Genomic DNA, 18065 nt, shown 5'->3' with positions numbered 1-18065 from the left:
CACGGATCTCCACCCATATGGAGACCTTCACCCTTCAGGCCACTCCGCCACTGCCTTGGAAGATGCCGGGAAGAAAGGAAGGAGCCCGGAAAGGACCCACCACCTTGTGAGCAGGGGCTGCTGAGAAGAGGCAAAGAAATCTCTCTGTCCTAGAGACTTGGCCACTCCTGGCCCGGAGAAGGGAAGGCAAACCCGGGTAGAAGGGGGGAGATAGGGGACCTCCACCAGTGCCTAGATGGGGCTTATCTGACACATCTGATAAAGTGGCTTAATAGGGAGAGGGAAGGTGATGCTTTTTTAAAAAACTATGTTCAGAGCAGCGCTAGCAGCAGAGAAGAGGGCCTGCCCACTGTCCACGGCCAGAGGAAGGGAGGTGACCATGGATTCCAGCAGCTGCAAACTGTGTGGATGGAGCTGTCAGGAGAACAACCCGCACATTTCGCCTGGAAGAGGTCTGGGTGGGAGGGGCTTTGGGCGAACGTCAATCAAAGAAAAGAAAAACATTTTTATTCTTTCTAAACCAGGGTCTCTGACTATTTATATTGAGATTGTATGCCAGTTAAACTAATGTGAGACAAATCTGACTAAAAACGAAGTGCTAATAAGGGGAGGTGTATCTGACAGAGACTTGTAAATAAAATTACAATAGGACTCCCCATATACAGGGGATCAGTATCCACTGATTCACTTGTCCGCTGCCTGAAAATACTAAATAAAATAAAAGACAAAGAAATATAGGGAGTATTTACCAGAACTGAGACAGTGTCTAGCCTTGAATACTTCCACGTCGTTGTCATCCACTAAGTGAAGTCCTGGCTGTAACTGGAAACAAATGGGTGGCCTTGATCCAGCACCACACAGCCCCATTCCAATGCTGTGCAGCCACACAGTTTAGAGCAGGCTTGTCCAACCCGTGGCCCGAGGGCCACATGCGGCCCAGGTCAGCTCGTAATGCGGCCCAGTGCAATTTTTTATTTTTAAAGAAATTCCAAAGTTTCAAGTTACACTGCCAGCGCTTGTGGCCGGAATGTGGCCGGGGCATGTCACAACAGTAGAGGGGGAGAGAGGGAAGGAAGGAAGGAGTTGGAGGGGAGGGGAGGGGAGAGGGGGGCTGCGTGACTGCATTGCGGCGTCCCCGTCAATAGGTGGACCCCCTCCCGGCCCCATAAAGCCGCTGGAGTCAAAGCTGGCAGCCTCTGCTGTCTGAGATTGCAGCTGCCGGCAAGCGTGCTTGGAGCAGGGCTGCGGAGGACGGCTAGGGCTGCCCCCTTCATGCGGCCCAAACCAAATGTATGTGCGGCCCAAACCAAATTTTCATCTTCTAATGTGGCCCAGGGAAGGTGAAAGGTTGGACACCCCTGGCTTAGAGGGAATGATGCCTTTGCCACTGTGTGTGTGCAGTTCCTGCTGTGACCAAAACAAATAAGTGGCCCTGATGCAGCATCACATGACAGCACACCTTAGAGCAGTGTTCCCCAACCTTGGGCCTCCAGATGTTTTTAGAATACAACTCCCAGAAGCCTTCACCACCACTTCTGCTGGCCAGGATTTCTGGAAGTTGAAGTCCAACAATATCTGGAGGCCCAAGGTTGGGGACCACTGCCTTAAAGGGAACGTTGCCTCTTCTACAGTACTGCCCCCTTCATAAACAGCAGCCTGGCTTCCTTTCTGGGAGTTGGGCCTTGTGTCTCTGCGCATGGCATGCCTGTCAGCTGACAGGTATGCCCATGAGGAGGGACAGTGGTCTGGGTTCCATGAGCCAGGCCCGCTATCTCTGCACATGCACAGAAAGCACCACCTGGGCTCTTAGAAGGCAGCCCTGCCACCACAGCTCTTACCCTCCCTATACAGGACATTATACAGCTTAAAACTGCATTAGCAATTTCTTATTTCCACATCACACTGTTGACTAATAGTAAGCTTACACTCCCTTAAGCCACTGCAAGCCTTTTCACATACAGTACTGCCAAACCACTCATTCCTCAGAAAGTCAGCTAGTAGGTTAAAGAAACATGTCCCATCAGATGGCTTCTATATGTTTGCCCAGTTTTCCTGTAGCTACTAGGTATGATGGAATATACTAAAGCATAATATATGGGAACAGTATCACTTTAAATTTTTAAGCATCTGTCAGATGTTTTCCCAATGCTACCATATCTACATACTTAGGTGGACTCTGGTTTTTTTTTCTATCTAGCTTTCACTTAAAACTGGCCCAGCAATTCTGTCTGCAAATCTATGTGGATGTGGCCTTAAGCCTTGTACAACCCACATCAACATATGATTGTACAAATACTTTACAGTAGAACCCTCTTATCCGTGGGATCAGTATCCACTGATTCACTTATCCAGTCATATTAAAAATATATGAAGAAAAAAACACCTCAAGATACATTTTTTAACAATGAAGCTACCAGAACTGGCCACTACAGGGAGCCAGAGACTATGCTATGTAGAGTGTTCACAAAAGAAACACTGTATATTTCTATGATGTCATTACCATCATTACCAGAACTCACCATGAGAGGGAGCCATATATATATATATAGCAAGAATTATGCAAAATATATGTATATATACGTGTACACACACACATATACATACATATACAGTGTGTGTGTGTGTGTGTGTGTGTGTGTGTGTGTGTGTGTGTGTGTGTGTGTGTGTGTGTGTGTGTGTGTGTGTGTGTTTGACATAATCTGTGTTTTTCAGCATGGACAGAGGTGAGGCTTAGAAACAATCCCCCATGGATACCAGGGTGCATAGGATGAAAATCTATTTTCTAAGACAGAAGATATTTTCAAGACAATGTGTCTGCCTATGTGCGTTCTCTTCCCTTTCTCAACATTATCTTACCTTCCTACATTGGTTTTCTATACCAAAAGTTTAATTTCCTCTGTTCCTCACTAGCTAAGCTTTACCAGAACTGGCCACTAGAGGGAGTCAGAAACCATGCTATGTTGTATGCATCCCCTATTAAAATAGCATTTGCTATAATCTGTGTTTTTCAGCATGTGGGGGTGGGGACTTGGAAACAATCCTCCGCGGTTTCAGGAGTCCTATTGTAGTTAGTAGTCAATGTTCCGATGAAGTCATCTGTGATCAGTTAGTCAGTTATGTAAGTACAGTATGCAGCTATGAATCAATTAAGCTCAGTTCATGTAACCAGTCACATTACTTCTACAACATGCTGTATTTTTGTTCTATTAGAACTGTGAATAAATGAACTTTTTAGTCTTTTCCTTACCTAATGTCTCAGAAGGAGTTATTGAGACTGTAAGTGCCAGTTGATGAGAACAAATTAAAAAGGCATAGTCTACTGTGGGGAGACGGAAAGCTAATTCCGCCCTGTAGGTCCCTGAATTTTTTTCCACTGCACAGCTAGAGTATTTTAGCCAAAATTTCACAGCCTGTCAAGAGAATATAGCATAGATTATAGTGGTGTGACCACACTGGCCATTTTGTTTAAGGGATTTGAAGCCCTTTTACCAGTGCAAAAGTCAGCGTCAAATAAACCCTAAAATAACTCATTTTAATGCTTGAACTCAAATTGCTTGCCGTTTTCATTTAAAACACTGTAGTGAATTTTCCGGATTCTAGGGACTCGCCTCCTTGGTGAGCTTTGCCACTTCTCACTATAGTTCCCTCACAGTTTAGTCCAGAAGGGAGAGCTATATGTAGAGCTGGCTGATGAGGTCAATGGATAGGGAAAGAGGAATCGTGCTTATGTCCTAAGAGAAAGAACAATGGCCACATGGTGCTTAGTCAGCCACTGCAGGAGAGGTAAGGACCTCTCGGGAAGGGAGAAGTCCATGTTGGTTCAAAAGCATCAAAAATGGAGATGCTTTTGAAAATGGCAGTGGGGTGGACAGGAGTTCTGGCAAAGAGGAGTTGGAATCACCCTCCTTTTTTCCCACCTTGAAAGAGAAACGCCTCAGATAATATTCTGGATTTCAAGGCACATGCAAATAGACAGTGACAGTCCACATCCTCTCAGGGCACCACAATTTCCAGCTTCTTTCAGCCAATTGGAACATCACACATTCTTTATCCTAGGCACCTCTCAACATCTTTCCACAGGTTTTCAGACTTTCCAATTATAGGAATCTATTTGTGGTAACACCGCCCCCCCCCCAAGACGGCCCAAAACATCATTGGCTGTTCACTCCCCTCTTTGGAAGAATTGTATAAGAACAGATGTAAGAGGAAGATATCTAACATACTGAAAGACTCCTCTCATCCGGGATATCAGCTCTTTAAACTATTACCATCAGAAAGGAGATTCAGGGTATTGAAAGCAAGGACAAGCAGATTCAAGAACAGTTTTTACCCAAGTGCAGTATTGAGTTTAAATGTGGGGCCATAGGTTTTTGGTGGAATTTTAATTGCTGAGAGAAAATGGGGTATCTATATTTGGATGGTGAAAGTTGTGTATATTTTAACTTTTTTTTGTAGTGTTGTCCAGTTTTACCTTGGGGAAGAGCACCTCATTTCGTTGCACCCACTTGTGAGCGCAATGACAAATAAATTTCTTATGTCTTATGTCTTATGTCTTATGTCATATCTTCCAGAAAGAAGGTCAAACCCTTTCTCTTTAACACTTTCCTAACCCAAAGAGAGAGACTGAGACTGTGGTCTCACTGGCAATTTGAATCAATTTCTGTTCAGACTTTTCTGTCATGCCTACTTTGTAAGTATTTTAACTCTAAGGAGGAAGGAATACAACACAGGTTAGTTCATTTTCATTGTTATTCTGAGCTCTCATGTTTCTTAGGACTTACACCAACTCTAACAAGGTTTTCAAGCTAGGTGAGATGCTCAAGGAAGGGCTCACCATTGCTGCCACCATGACCCATGAATGTCCACGGCCTAGTGAGGATTTGAACCCTGCTATTCTGAGTTCTAGTTTGAGAAATTTACCCACTATACTACATGGCTTAATGTGTTGTTTTTATTTGCCGTCAAGTCACATCCAACTTGTAGTGACCCTAATACAGATTTCAACATAAAGGGACTATTTCAAGTCTGGAGATTGGGCTGTTCAAAGCAGCTTACACACTAATTTACGTTGGGGGATTTGGGTAGGGGAGTTGGTGGTAGGCTCTTGACCGGGAAGATCAATACACAGGCAGCATGTTTCCATATGGGATGGTGGGTTGTTCTACAGCTGCGGTCTTCAAAGACCGAACAACACAGTTGTGGGTCCAAAGTTTCCATGGTGGTTTGAGGGCGCTGTTCACATCACCGGGATGGGATGGCATGGCATGTGTTGAAACCAGCTAACTAACTCAGAAGAGGCCACCCAGCAGTGCTTTTGTTGCATCTTGGGGAGAACAACCTGCCGGTAATCAAGGGACTGGACTTAACCTATTCCATCAGGTGGACTAGGATTTGATGCATAGCTGTTATCCCAAGATGATATCTTCTGACCTACCTGACAGATGAATGTGACAAGGACCCTCAGAAGGCAGAGAGTTCAAGGTGAAAGGTGAACATTAAGCGTGTTGTTTTCTGTTTGATGGTAATATGCATGCTTAGCCAACTCTTTTTTTTAATAAAGTATATAACGACATCATCATGAGCAAGTGTGGTGTGGTGGATAGTGGGAAGCAGTAGAGCTTAGGAGAACAGGGTTCAAATTCCTACTTTGCTGTGGGAACTCACTAGGCGGTGGTATGAACCGTTGAAGATAATCTAAGAGTAGATCAGAGTCACTGAGAGCCATACGCTTGTTCTCTTTCAAATGCTAAGCTTGGTCCCGGAGATCTCCTCTAGATGGACCTCAGGAAGCTCTGCCGGAGTCCCTGTCATTATTGTTGTTATAGCTCACTATATTAGCCAGGAGCCGTGTCTTTCACTCATGGTGGGCAGGAGTTGGCAAAAGGAAGGCCAGCGTGCGACACAGCAGCACCTTGCATGCAAATTAGTCTGCTCTCCAAAATTTCTTTTTGTTCCAGGAAGCTGGGCTTTTATTGAGCAATCCTGGTGCCGCTGTTTCTCCTCTGCCTTTGGAATCCCAGTGCCTGTTTCCAGCAACAATGGTGTTGCAGGGAAAGGGAAATTCCCACTTTCCCGGAAACTAATCTGGAGCGCTCTGGGGCTGGGAAACGGCCATTCCCACCCCCACCTATAGACACCCATCACTTGCAGGAACTCCCCAGTGGGGGCAATGGGAACTCGGAGAGCAGGGGCACTTTTTGGATACTGTTTGTGGAGACATCATGGACTAGAAAGATAACTTCTCTCTTTCCCCTCCTTGTGTCAACAGGGCTGACCTCAGACATTTTGCTGCTTGAAAGGACAGTTCAAAGGACATGCCTCTCCTCAAAACTAAGATTTTAAAAAGTCTGTTCGTACAGTTCACTGCCAAATTTAATCCCTGCCTCCCGAAGAGTTACTGTTATAGGTAAAGGTTCCCCTTGACATTTAGTTCAGTTGTGTCCGACTCTAGGGCACGGTGCTCATCCCCATTTCCAAGCCGTAGAGCCAGCGTTTGTCCGAAGACAATCCTCCGTGGTCATGTGGCCAGCGTGACTAGACACAGAATGCCATTACCTTCCCACCGAGGTGGTACCTATTTATCTACTCACATTTTTAACATGCCTTTTCGAACTGTTATTGTTATAGTTCTTTTCTTTATTCAGATTAAGAGCGTTGCACAATTTAAAATGATGAAATATAGGTTAAATCTTAAAAAAATTAAAATGTTAAGATAATTAGACTATTTTTGACCAGAAGCAGGCTACTGAAACAACTTTACCTCAGCCATTTGCTAGATCTTAACTTGTGCACATGGTGGGGCATAAATTGCACATACATTTGTGCTCCATTGATTGAATTTCTCCACACTCACAGAAAATGTTTCCATTTTCCTTAATTATTCTTTGACATTCCTACTTCACTTTGAATATGAAACAACTTCCAGATAGCCCACTGTAAACTGAGTCTTGTCCTGGTGGGAGACTCTTCTCAGCATTCGTCCATTCGGCAAGGCGTGTTGTTTTCGCTCTCCGTGGGTTTAGCCTAGCCCCTTCCGGTTTCATATTTAAAACCTAAGAGGTGTGCAGAAACCTTTTCCTTCATTTTTGCCATTGTCTAGGGCAGTTATTCTCAACCGTTTTTGGGCCATGGCCATAAATACAATATGAAAGAAAATATAGGCTGAATCAGGATTGTATAAGTTGCAGAATGTATACTTTATAAGGTGGCATGTGAAGAATTGTTTCCAGCCAAATAATAGACTTTGTCAATGAAGGTAGGTTTCAGGCAGTCAGTAATAGTCCTGCATGATTCATTAAGAGCTTCATCCACTTGTTTGGCATGTGCTGATTTATACCACACAGCACTAGCATATCCTGTTGTGGAGTAACAGAGGGACATTGTTTGTGAGTGTGCCACCCAGTCTGACCCAGCCACTTTCCTGAGTATGTTAATATGGATGGAAACTTTCTATTCGGTGTTTAGGAAATGTTTTCTGTAGGTCACAGCTCTATCGAAAGAAACACCCAAATTCTTAGAGAGGATGAGGCTCTCTGAAGAGTGGGAAAGCATTTGCAAGTGCACTCGAGCATCTCCTCGGTAATGGCATGAGACCAGCCAATCCTTCACTCCCAGAAGCATTGCACTGTAAACTTGCTGATGAGCAAAGTGTTGTGGTAGAGCAATTCTTTTTATGTTTCTCAGTGGCAACAGCTGCCTCTTATGATGGTATGGAAGGCATAGCAACCAATCATAGGTGGAGCCAAGATAAAAATGGATATTGATACACACACAGGGGCATTCTCTCTCTCTCTCTCTCTCTCTCTCTCTCTCTTACATACATAACCTGTTTCCCCGAAAATAAGACCTAACCTGAAAACAAGCCTTAGTAGGATTTTTCAGGATGCTCGTAATATAAACCCTACCCCCAAAATAAGCCCCTGTTAAGTGTAACCCCACCGTTCATCATTGTGCAGCATTATGCACCAACCAGAAGAAAATGATATGACTGTGTTTGAATAAATATAGATTGTTGTACATGGAAAAAAATAAAATCCCCTGAAAACAAGCCCTAATGCAGTTTTTTGGAGTAAAAATTAATATAAGATCCTGTCTTATTTTCGGGGAAACATGGTACATACAGAAAGGGAGACATGGCCATATATTTACTTTTGACTTTTAGAGGGATGTGGCGGGACTGCGGATTAAACCGCAGAAGCCTCTGTGCTGCAGGGTCAGAAGACCAGCAGTTGTAAGATTGAATCCACGCGACAGAGTGAGCGCCTGTCACTTGTCCCAGCTCCCGCCAACCTAGCAGTTCGAAAGCATGTAAATGTGAGTAGATAAATAGGTACCACCTCAGTGGGAAGGTAGCTGCGTTCCGTGTCTAGTCACGCTGGCCATGTGACCACGGAAACTGTCTTTGGACCAATGCTGGCTCCATGGTTTGGAAACGGGGATGAGCACCACGCCCTAGAGTCAGACATGACTGGACTAAATGTCAAGGGGAACCTCGCTAGATGACAACACTGCTAAACGATGAATCTGCATAATGATGACTTTTGCGATCGCTATAGCGATTCACAAAACAGTACTGTAATTCCAATGGGCGATTTTCGCTTGATGATGATTTGGTCTGTGCTTCGCGGATCGTTTATTCGCAAGACGACAATTTCTACAGCTGATCGGCGGCTGTACAAAATGGCTGCCCTGTGTTTTCTGGACCCATGCTTCGCAGGACAGCCATTTTTACAGCTGATCGGCGCTTCGCAAAATGGCTGCCCTATGGGTGATCTTCGCAAAACGACGAGGTATTTTCCCCATTGGAACGCATTAAACGGGTTTCAATGCATTCCAACGGGGAAATGGTTTTCACATGACGACGATTTCGCTAAACAGTGATTTCTATGGAATGCATTATCATTGTCATGCGGGGCACCACTGTACCTTTTTGAGGTGGAAGGAGATTCATTGTTGCTTTTTGCTGCCACAGGCTAATATGGCAGCTCGCTTGAAACCTTTTATATGAATCTCTAGGCACATTCGTGCTAGCATTTGTACCAAAAGTAACAAATGTATCACAATACTTTAAAAGGTGTGTGAACTGCCCTTTTGATTTAAACATCTCAAAAAATTATTGGACTCATTTATGTTTGGTTATGTTACGTTGTTTCACCTAAAAACATTGTTTTAGAGGTGAAAGTTCTGACAACGTCAAAATATCAGGCAAGCAGATACGATATGATGGTATTCTGCATAAGCCTTTTGTAGCAAAAACAAAAGAAAGCAACAAACACAATCCCTAAACCCTTTAAATGTTCAGCAGTTGCCAAAAGAATACAAATTACATTACAAGACATGTGTAACCTTTTGGTGCCATGTCTCGGTGCCTGCTTGCTGTGCCTCAACTTGGATTCCCCCCCCCCTTTTGTTTGTTTGTTTCTTGATAGGGGAGGATTTTTCACCATTTTATTGTATTATTTTTGCTGGTGCCGGGCAAACTGCCTGAAAAGGCAAAATCTCCTCAGTAATATTTTGTTTGTTTGTTTTAATTCTCCCACCCTGATATTTACCCTTCCTTGTTTTTGTTTTTTTGTACGTATGTGTGTTTTTTGTTTGGCTGTATTTTGAAGGTTGGGTGGGCCTTTCTGTTTTTGAGATTAGTTTTGCTCTCTGGCCCCGTCATGCTGGACTCAATGAAGAGGAGAGAAAGCATCATGCAGTAGTAGAGGAAGGGAAATACCCTCATATTCTAGTAGTGTTGGTTTCAGGGGCTTTGAGTGTTTTTTTTGTGTGTGTGTGTGTGTGTGTTTTGTTTTGTTTGCTTTTACTTGCTTGCTTCCTATTCTTGGTTTTTTGGGAGAGAACAGAGGGGGGAAAATATTTGTTTGTTTGCTAATCTTTTCTAGAGTCGCGGGTGCTTTCCCAGTTTGACTGATTTTTTACAATTTGCTATTTGACTAATTTACTGTGTATTTATTCTGTTAAAGGTTGGGACTGTTCTGTTTGCTTTTGTGGGGGTGTTTGGGCTGAGGGAGTGGACATTGCGACTGTGCTAATTGGTCATTGGGCTGTGTGTGTGGTTGTGGTTGTGGTTAGACACAGTTTGGATTAATGTTGTGGTATGGTTGGTTGCTTTGGAAAATGGATATCCCTATGTGCCAGACAACCAGTGCCTGGCTGCCTGGCCACTTCTTTGCCTTTTTCTTCTTGTGATGTCCAGGCTCAGAGGTCAATCATGCTGAGTGAATTGATATTATCATTTTTCTGTTTCTCATGTACTATCATCTGCTTGCTTCTGTGTTGCTTTGCCTCTGCTTTTTGGGAGTCGTTTTAAGGGATTCTTAAGGGTTCTGGAGTACCAAAAAACATAAACGGGGAAACACATAATGAATTACTTGGGGAAAAACTTTCCTTTTTGAGAAAATAAACGACTGGTGTACAAAAAATTAAAATAAAATGCAAAAAACTAAAGAGGCACACACACACACATCAAGAACCTGGACTAAAAGAAATGCAGTTTTTTCCCATGCCCATCCCTACTCTTATAGTAAAGACTGATGGCTTTTCTCAAGAAACAAGTTGAGAGTGAAACTAGACACTGAAAAGGACAGATATTCTCTGTGATTAACTAATTCTTTTAAGATCCCAGTAAAGGATTTTCCTTAGAGATAACATGTCTGCACAACAGGCTAACAAATTTAGCGCCTGTTTACCTTCTGTTGATAAATCAGAAAGCAAAACAGGTAAGATGGAAGAACCAAAACAAAGGGAAATCACATACTGCAACAAAAAGTGGGAGAACGCCTTTTAAAATTGTTCTAAGCTTCTAATCTAGTGAACTCTCTGTGCTACAGTGATAAGTGTACAGAGAGACAAGAAAATGTGTGAACTTTTGAGAATGTTATCTCTTCATCAGATGAGATCTTGAAAGTAAGTGGAGGGGACTAGAAGTGGGCACCTTTTTTCCTCCCGACACAAAACATTATTTTTTATTTATTTATTTATTCATTTACACCTATAATTTTATTTATTTATTTATTTATTTATTTATTTATTTATTTATTTATTTATTTATTTATTTATTTATTGTATTTATACCCCGCCTATCTAGTCATTTCGACCACTAGAAAATGAAACGTTTTGGTTTCTATTCCTTGCCACCACCCACCCCCTGCATCTGACAGCCACATTTCCTTTCCCCTTGATGGGACAAGACATGACCAATCTGTACCAATGAGTGATGATCATCATGCAGAACACAAAGAATTCTGGTGCACAATATTGTCAACGTTGGTGGCACTGCAAAATGTTATAAGCCAATTTTCCCAACCTCTTGCTCTCCAACAGCCATGCGAGTTGGGAACTATGGGAATTGTGGTCCAACATATTTATATGGAAGACATGAAGGTTTGGGAAGGTGGAACCGGGCCTCAGAATCCTCATAGTTGATGATGTCTACCACAGTCACCCTGGGGACACAGAGTTACTCAAGACAGCAAATGTTTCACTATTGCCAACATAGATGGATCCAGCTCATGATATGGCATAACAAAACGTGGTTCAAGAAACCACAAGGCTTCACACATTCTCACAGTTCTTGACCTTTTATTTGCATATAGATTGCTGTAGCCATGCGTTTTTTAACTGTAGACTCATATTGTATTTTAAAGCAATTGTAAATGAATAGAAGGTTTGGGAAAAGATGTACTCTTTTTTTTAGTGTTAATATGGGGGGAGGGCGAAATCCCATCTACAAAGTTAACACGGAGTACAGGAAGACACTATATTTCAACTCTGCTTCATGCTGTGAAGGATGGAGGGGGTGGCTCTTCATACCAGTAAGAAATACCTCAGATGCCTCTTTGGTTTTCAGACATTCTCCCAGTGAAAGAGTCTTCAAGCCACTGGGTCTGAGTCTGGGAAAAAAGCAATGTATGTTTGGTTAAAGGAGGCTGTAATAGGAAAAACTTCATCTACTGCAAACTTCAGTCTTATCAGCGTAATCGGGTAAGTTCACCATGTTGGCCACCCATGTGGAAGTCATAGAGACAACTCATCATTGTCCATACTAGCCCAGGTCTTGACTGATGAGGAAAACCCATTCACCAAACACTTTCAACAAATGGAATAGGTATCTGTGCATCCCCCTTTACCAAATCATTCATTAGGTGATCTGGTAATCTACAAATCAGACATCTGGTGCGTTTCTTCCCAGTTCTGAGGAAATCTCCTGAAACCCAAGCCCCTTTACTTAGTTATTCATTCATTCATTTCTTTCTTCATTTATTATTGTTTAGTTACATATACACCCTTCCTTTCTTCCTCTAAACTTAAAAAGCTGTAAACAGTTGCTTGTCTCTATTTTTATCCGCTCAACAATCCTGTGGAAAAGAGAGTGACTGGCCCAATAATGAGGGGGTCAGGGGTTTGAGAAATTACACCACCTCAGGCCACTGACGCAAGTAATAATGTCTATGTTATTCACCTTTTAAATCACGTCTGATGAATTTGTGACCTTTGTGGTTCAATGCAATTGGGCTGTTTTGGAGGTCTATGAGGAAAAACACAGAGATGGGTTGGAAAATCAGAACTACCTCCAGCATTAGAGCATCTTGCTAGTTCCAGATCCTTCCAGATTTAATGATGTTCTGAAATCACATGCCGCAGTAGGATCATCCAGTTGGTTCATGGTCCTCTTACTCCCTTAGCACCCAGGGTTTATACTACTTACCGTACATTGAGATTTCCCCAGAGCCAGCAACTTCCAAAAGTCACAGTAGAAGGTGGGTGATGTTTCTTCAGCCTGATCCTGTTCTGTGCCAATGCGAAAGAAGTTCTGGCCTGTGTAAAGAGGCCACTCTTTGCCACTTCCCCCATCAGGAGACCTTTGAGGGGAAGAAAACCAGGCCGAGGCACAGCAAGAAGACATGAGTGAGGGAAAGAAAGGAGATCGATGGGTTTTTTTTTCCTAGCAGTGCAATTACAGGCACATTGAAAATCAACAAGAATAGCAATCTCCATAAATAGGGCAGGGGAAGGAATTCAAACAAGATCATAACATTTGTTGAGGTAGTTCTAATAATTACAGTAAAAGCTCATTGTTACTTAAAAGAGCATTGTTTTGGTAGTTGCTGTGGACAGCTCACAAAGTTCAGACTCACCGAAGTATTTTAATTAACCTGTTTGCTGTCTGAAGTTCAATAAAACAAAGAGCGCTTTAAACTATATTTTGTGAAGTATGACTAATACTAATTGAATAGTTTGATGTTCTAACCAACAAGCAGGAATCTTTCGAGTTGTCAGTAGCCTCACCAATGCTAGACAAAATGAACAATTACAACTAAGTTTAGAAAATTCTAAGTAGCTAGCAGCATATTTCAAATCTAAAACTGAAAGCATCCAATAGGACCTGGACTCCTTTTTGAAAGCAGTAAATCAAACCGAGATGTCCAATGCACCACCTAGTCAAGGTTTACCGGATTGGTTTTAATTGGTGATGCCTAACGATGTAGACAAGGCATTTTTGTGCTGCAGAGCAGAGGTCTCCAAATTACGGCCTGTGCCTTTTTATCTGTCTCAGTCCTGTATGCTGGGGGTCCACAACTGCCTAAAATGGATGGTTGTGGAAACAGAAGCAGTTTCAGTTCCAGCAGCCTAGCTTTTGCAAGGAGGAGCGGGGAGGGCTTTATTTTCGGTAAGCCCTAACTGAGGCAATTCCCCTGCTATCTTTTCAAAGACAGCGGGGGTAGGGGATCGCTTGGGTCCCCCTTCCCTCCTCTTCCTATGCTCAAGAGGGAAAGGAAGAGGAGCGAAGCCTGACATAAGCAATCCCCCACCCCATCCCTCATTCACTTATTATAAAACTGTTGTTTTTTTCCCCTTCAGCCTCGAACATATATAAAATATATCATGTGGCTCTCCTACTGAAATGTTTGGAGACCCCTCCTGTAGAGCAACCACCTCTCCTGTTGATTCTTGTCTTTCTTGGCTATTAAAGTCCACCAAGGAGATTAAAAGTAGACTAGGCCACTCATATCACCAATACATCTCCTCAGGAAAGCTACATGTCTTTCTCTTTAAAAGAAACTGCAACAAGACCCATTCCTAAGAAAACTAACATGATGACAAATGAATGAAGCAACTATAGACCCATTACAAACATCCTGTTTCTGTGCAAGCGAATAGAGAGGGGGGTGGCTGATCAGCTGCAGATGTTTTTGGATGAGACTACATCCAATTTCAATCAGGATTCAGGCTACGTTACAGAATAGAGACGGCATTAAAACTGAAATCCTGTTGATCCAAGACAGAATGAACAGGTCTAGAAGGCTAAGGGTTGGGTGGGATTAAAAAAGATGAGAATCACTTACCCAGTTCTTACAAACTGCCCCCAATATTGCATAACCCTTTGGCTGAGAATCTCTTCCTCATCCGAGTTGGTGGCATTGCCATCCAGCGTAGACAGGATGGAAACAAACAAATAAGGCAGCTCGGCACAGTGGGGTACCCCAATCCAGTCGGGTGCAACTATGAAGGCAGGACGATGGGTGAAGATGTAGGCAAAAACGGGGCTTCCGGCTTCAGCCATCCGGTTGGCCACACTAGCCACTGGGCACAAGAAGGCGTAGTCCCCACTAGCCCTGATCATGGCATCCCTATACCGGGCTTCCCCTTGTTCCCCGCCGCTGTAAATGAGTGCTGCAGCTTTAATGACGATCTCAGGAGCTTCTGGGAGCAACAGACGGAGGCCCTCTAATAACTGCTCGAAGCTGATCAGGCTGTCATTATACAGGCTGAAACCAGGCGATTCAAAGAGGAAAATGGTGCCCTCGTCAGGGGTGAAGCCAGTCAGAACAGGTTTCGCCAAGAAGCTCCCAGCTTCCAGAAGTTTCTGAGGGTCGTCCGGAAGGAACTCCCCATCTGTTGTTGGCACGAAGGGGAAATTAAATAAAACGTTCTGTCCTATGGTAGATGACTTCTGCACCAACGTGCCTGGTTCCTTCCTCTGCAGGCATTGAACAACAGCTCGGTCGTCCTCCTCCTCCTCCTCAGTACAGTCCAAAATCTGGCCAAGGGTTCGTCCTCTGACCTTGGCCTCCTGAGGATTCACCCAAGCCCAGGGGCTAATGGTGGCTCCACTTTGTACGGTTGCCTGAGCAAAAATAGGTTGGCTTGCTGGTGAGAGAAGGTGGAAACCAGCCGAGGCACCCCCGGCACTTTGACCTCCTATGGTGATTCGGCTTGGATCCCCTCCAAAGGCGGCCATGTTTTCCCTCAGCCAACTCAACGCCAGTTGTTGGTCCCACAAACCAGCGTTCCCTGGAGCATCCGGAGGGAGGTAGAGGAAGCCCAAGGAGCCTAGACGATAATTCATAGAAGCCACAATGATGTTCTCCGTGGCAGCTAAGACGCTTCTATCCAGGGATCCAGAACCTTGGACAAAACCACCTCCATGGATCCAGACAAAAACTGGGATTGGGGTCGTGGGTCGTGGATGAGGCACCCAGAGGTTGAGGAACAAGCAGTCCTCGGAGAGCTGCAAAGTGGCTTCTGAGTTCACTTCTGCAGGATAGCTGGAACGTTCTGTACTCTCCTGGTAGCAGGAATTGCCATAGCTGGTAGCCTCCAGGATGTGGCTCCAGGGCTCATGGGGAAGGGGCTTTTTGAAACGCAGGGTCCCCAATGGAGGTTCGGCGTAGGGGATTCCCAAGAATGCTGTCACCATGCCAGAAGCTGTGGTAAGGCGCTTGCCCCGGATAGGGCCACTGTTAGTGACTACCACAGTATCTTCTTCAGAGGCGTAAGTGAGACTTGCCAGAAAGAAAAGAATCAGGCATGAAAGTACATGGAGCATCATGGTAGCTGGAAAGGAAATTAACCCAGAGGAGTTACAGCAAATGAATTACTGTATGAAATGTGACTTGCCAATTCCTTGCTTTTCAGGTGTAAGCTCTAGCCATTCGTCCTGCTGGCTACGGATGACAGAACGGGTAGTTCAAAACAGCTGGAGAATGTCAGGTTGCTTAACTCTCTCTTAGAGCAAGCCTTTGGTGGACCGTGAAGCTCTCTGTCTGCCTCTGTCAGCAGCACCATTTTCATACTGAGCATGGATACCCCGGTGATAAACACATAAGAACCGTAGCATGGGTTCTCATGAGTTTATCATCAGGGTATCTACAAGAAGTAAGTTGAGCAGAAAAAGTTACTTGAAAATTACACAACCAGCCTCACAATGCAACAAAAGTGAGAAACATCTAGGTTGGAGCCCAAACTTCCAAAGCAACTGCAATGCATCTCTGTGGTGTAGAAGAGATGCTTTCTGCATCATGAGCAGGTCCGGGTGTCTCTTTCCCTTGGAAACAGACCGTTTTCCCCTCTTCCATTCTTGAAGTGATTTTGTTTTTCCTTTTTTGTCAGCAGCAGGAACCTCAAAACAGGCAGCTTGAGGTCCATGGGCCATGTGTCGCCTCTCTTTTGCTACTTACAACTTCCTTCTCTGTCAGAGATTCTTTGGGTTTGGGGGTTCCCGGTGTTTATGATTCCACATTCATGTGGTTTGACATATATAGGACAGACAGGGAGAAGCACTGAAATCTGATGGAAAGAACATCAACGCTACCTTAGATTGGGTCAGGAAGAAAAGTCTGTTTTAGCAAAACATGGCTGGGAAACTGGGCATTGCATCTGCTTTAATTAAATAAAAAAAGCTGTTTCAGTCACAATCTTGGAAGCTGAGACAGATCAGGGAGTCTTGGGAGATGGTGTTCTGAACCGTGAAGAAGGACAAATACTTAGAGACTCATGGCTTCTATAAATTGATCTCATTAAAAGAGCAGAAAATTGATGAAGTAATTAGTACACCTGGAATGTTTTGTGACATAATTGCATTGAGTGTATATCACCATATGCAATATAGTTAGTATGATGTCTGTAATCCTGAACATAACAGGACGTGTTTTCCTTGTTGAAAGCTTGATTTTTAAAAAATTGTTTTTCTTTTTAAAATGTACTTGGAAGCTAAACCTGTGATTTTTTTTATGAGCCCAGTTCAGTCTGTTTGATTGGGATTGGTCAGATTTTTCTGTCATGTTCCAAGAAAGCAGAAAGGTTTTCAATTCCAATGTCTTTCTTGCATATAGTATCAATGCGCCAAGTATAACCCATTTTATAACTGTGCACTTGTTTTACGCCTCCGGGGGGGGGTTGTTTGTTGGTTGGTTTGTTTGTTTATTTATTTATACCCCACCCCCTAGACCATGTCTACTCGGTTAACTTTGTTAACTTATCCCGGTTAAATTTAATTTTGTGGCTTTCAACCCAATTCTTGAGCATATCAGGGTCTTTTTGAATATTACTATTCCCTTCTCTGGTATGAGCTAAGGTAAGGTAAGGTAAAGGTTCCCCTTGACAATTTTTTGTCCAGTCGTGTTCAACTCTAGGGGGCGGTGCTTGTCCCCGTTTCCAAGCCATAGAGCCAGCGTTTTTGTCCGAAGACAATCTTCCGTGGTCACATGGCCAGTGCGACTTAGACACGGAACGCTGTTACCTTCCCACCGAGGTGGTCCCTATTTATCTACTCGCATTTTTATGCTTTCGAACCGCTAGGTTGGCGGGAGCTGGGACAAGCAACGGGAGCTCACTCCGTCACGTGGATTCGATCTTATGACTGCTTGGTCTTCTGACCCTGCAGCACAGACTTCTGCGGTTTAGCCTGCAGCGCCACCAAATCCCTCTGGTATGAGCTATTCCACCCAATTTTTTGTCTCCTGCAAATCTGATAAACATTCCCTGCACCTCCTCATCCAAGACATTAATGAAAATGTCGAAGAGCACTGGCCGAAGAACTGAACCTTGTGGTACCCCCCGTTACCTCCTCCCAGTTTGAGAAGGAGTCATTGATAAGTGCCTTTCTGAGTACAATTATGTAACCCAGTGAGGATCCACCTGATGGTTGCGCTGTCCAGCCCACAACTAGTTAGCTTTCTAATCAGAATATCATGGTGCACTTGGTGAAAAGCTTTACTGAAGTCAAGATATATGAAATCTACAGCATTCCCACCATCTACCAGGGCGGTTACCAGATC

At 43.8% G+C, this 18065-nt stretch overlaps 1 protein-coding gene across 2 annotated transcripts; it reads right to left on the bottom strand.

Moving 5' to 3' along the window:
• Positions 1–11566: 11566 nt before the first annotated feature.
• Positions 11567–17354, bottom strand: LOC110071630 (cholinesterase). 2 transcript variants are annotated; one of them, XM_078388747.1, is made up of 4 exons: positions 14352–17354; positions 12713–12866; positions 12467–12532; positions 11567–11897 (listed from the first exon to the last, which is right to left on the bottom strand). In XM_078388747.1, the coding sequence occupies exons 1-3, from the start codon at positions 15836–15838 to the stop codon at positions 12506–12508; spliced, it is 1668 nt and encodes a 555-aa protein (XP_078244873.1). In that variant the 5' UTR covers positions 15839–17354; the 3' UTR covers positions 11567–11897; positions 12467–12505. The 2 variants fall into 2 exon arrangements, with proteins under 2 accessions (XP_078244873.1, XP_072845287.2); XM_072989186.2 differs by lacking the exon at positions 12467–12532.
• Positions 17355–18065: the final 711 nt, after the last annotated feature.

This window comes from Pogona vitticeps, chromosome 2, assembly GCF_051106095.1.
Source record: "Pogona vitticeps strain Pit_001003342236 chromosome 2, PviZW2.1, whole genome shotgun sequence".
Lineage (NCBI taxonomy): Eukaryota > Metazoa > Chordata > Lepidosauria > Squamata > Agamidae > Pogona > Pogona vitticeps.
The sequence above is the reverse complement of the archived record's forward strand: the minus strand, read 5'-3'. Positions and strand labels throughout refer to the sequence as shown.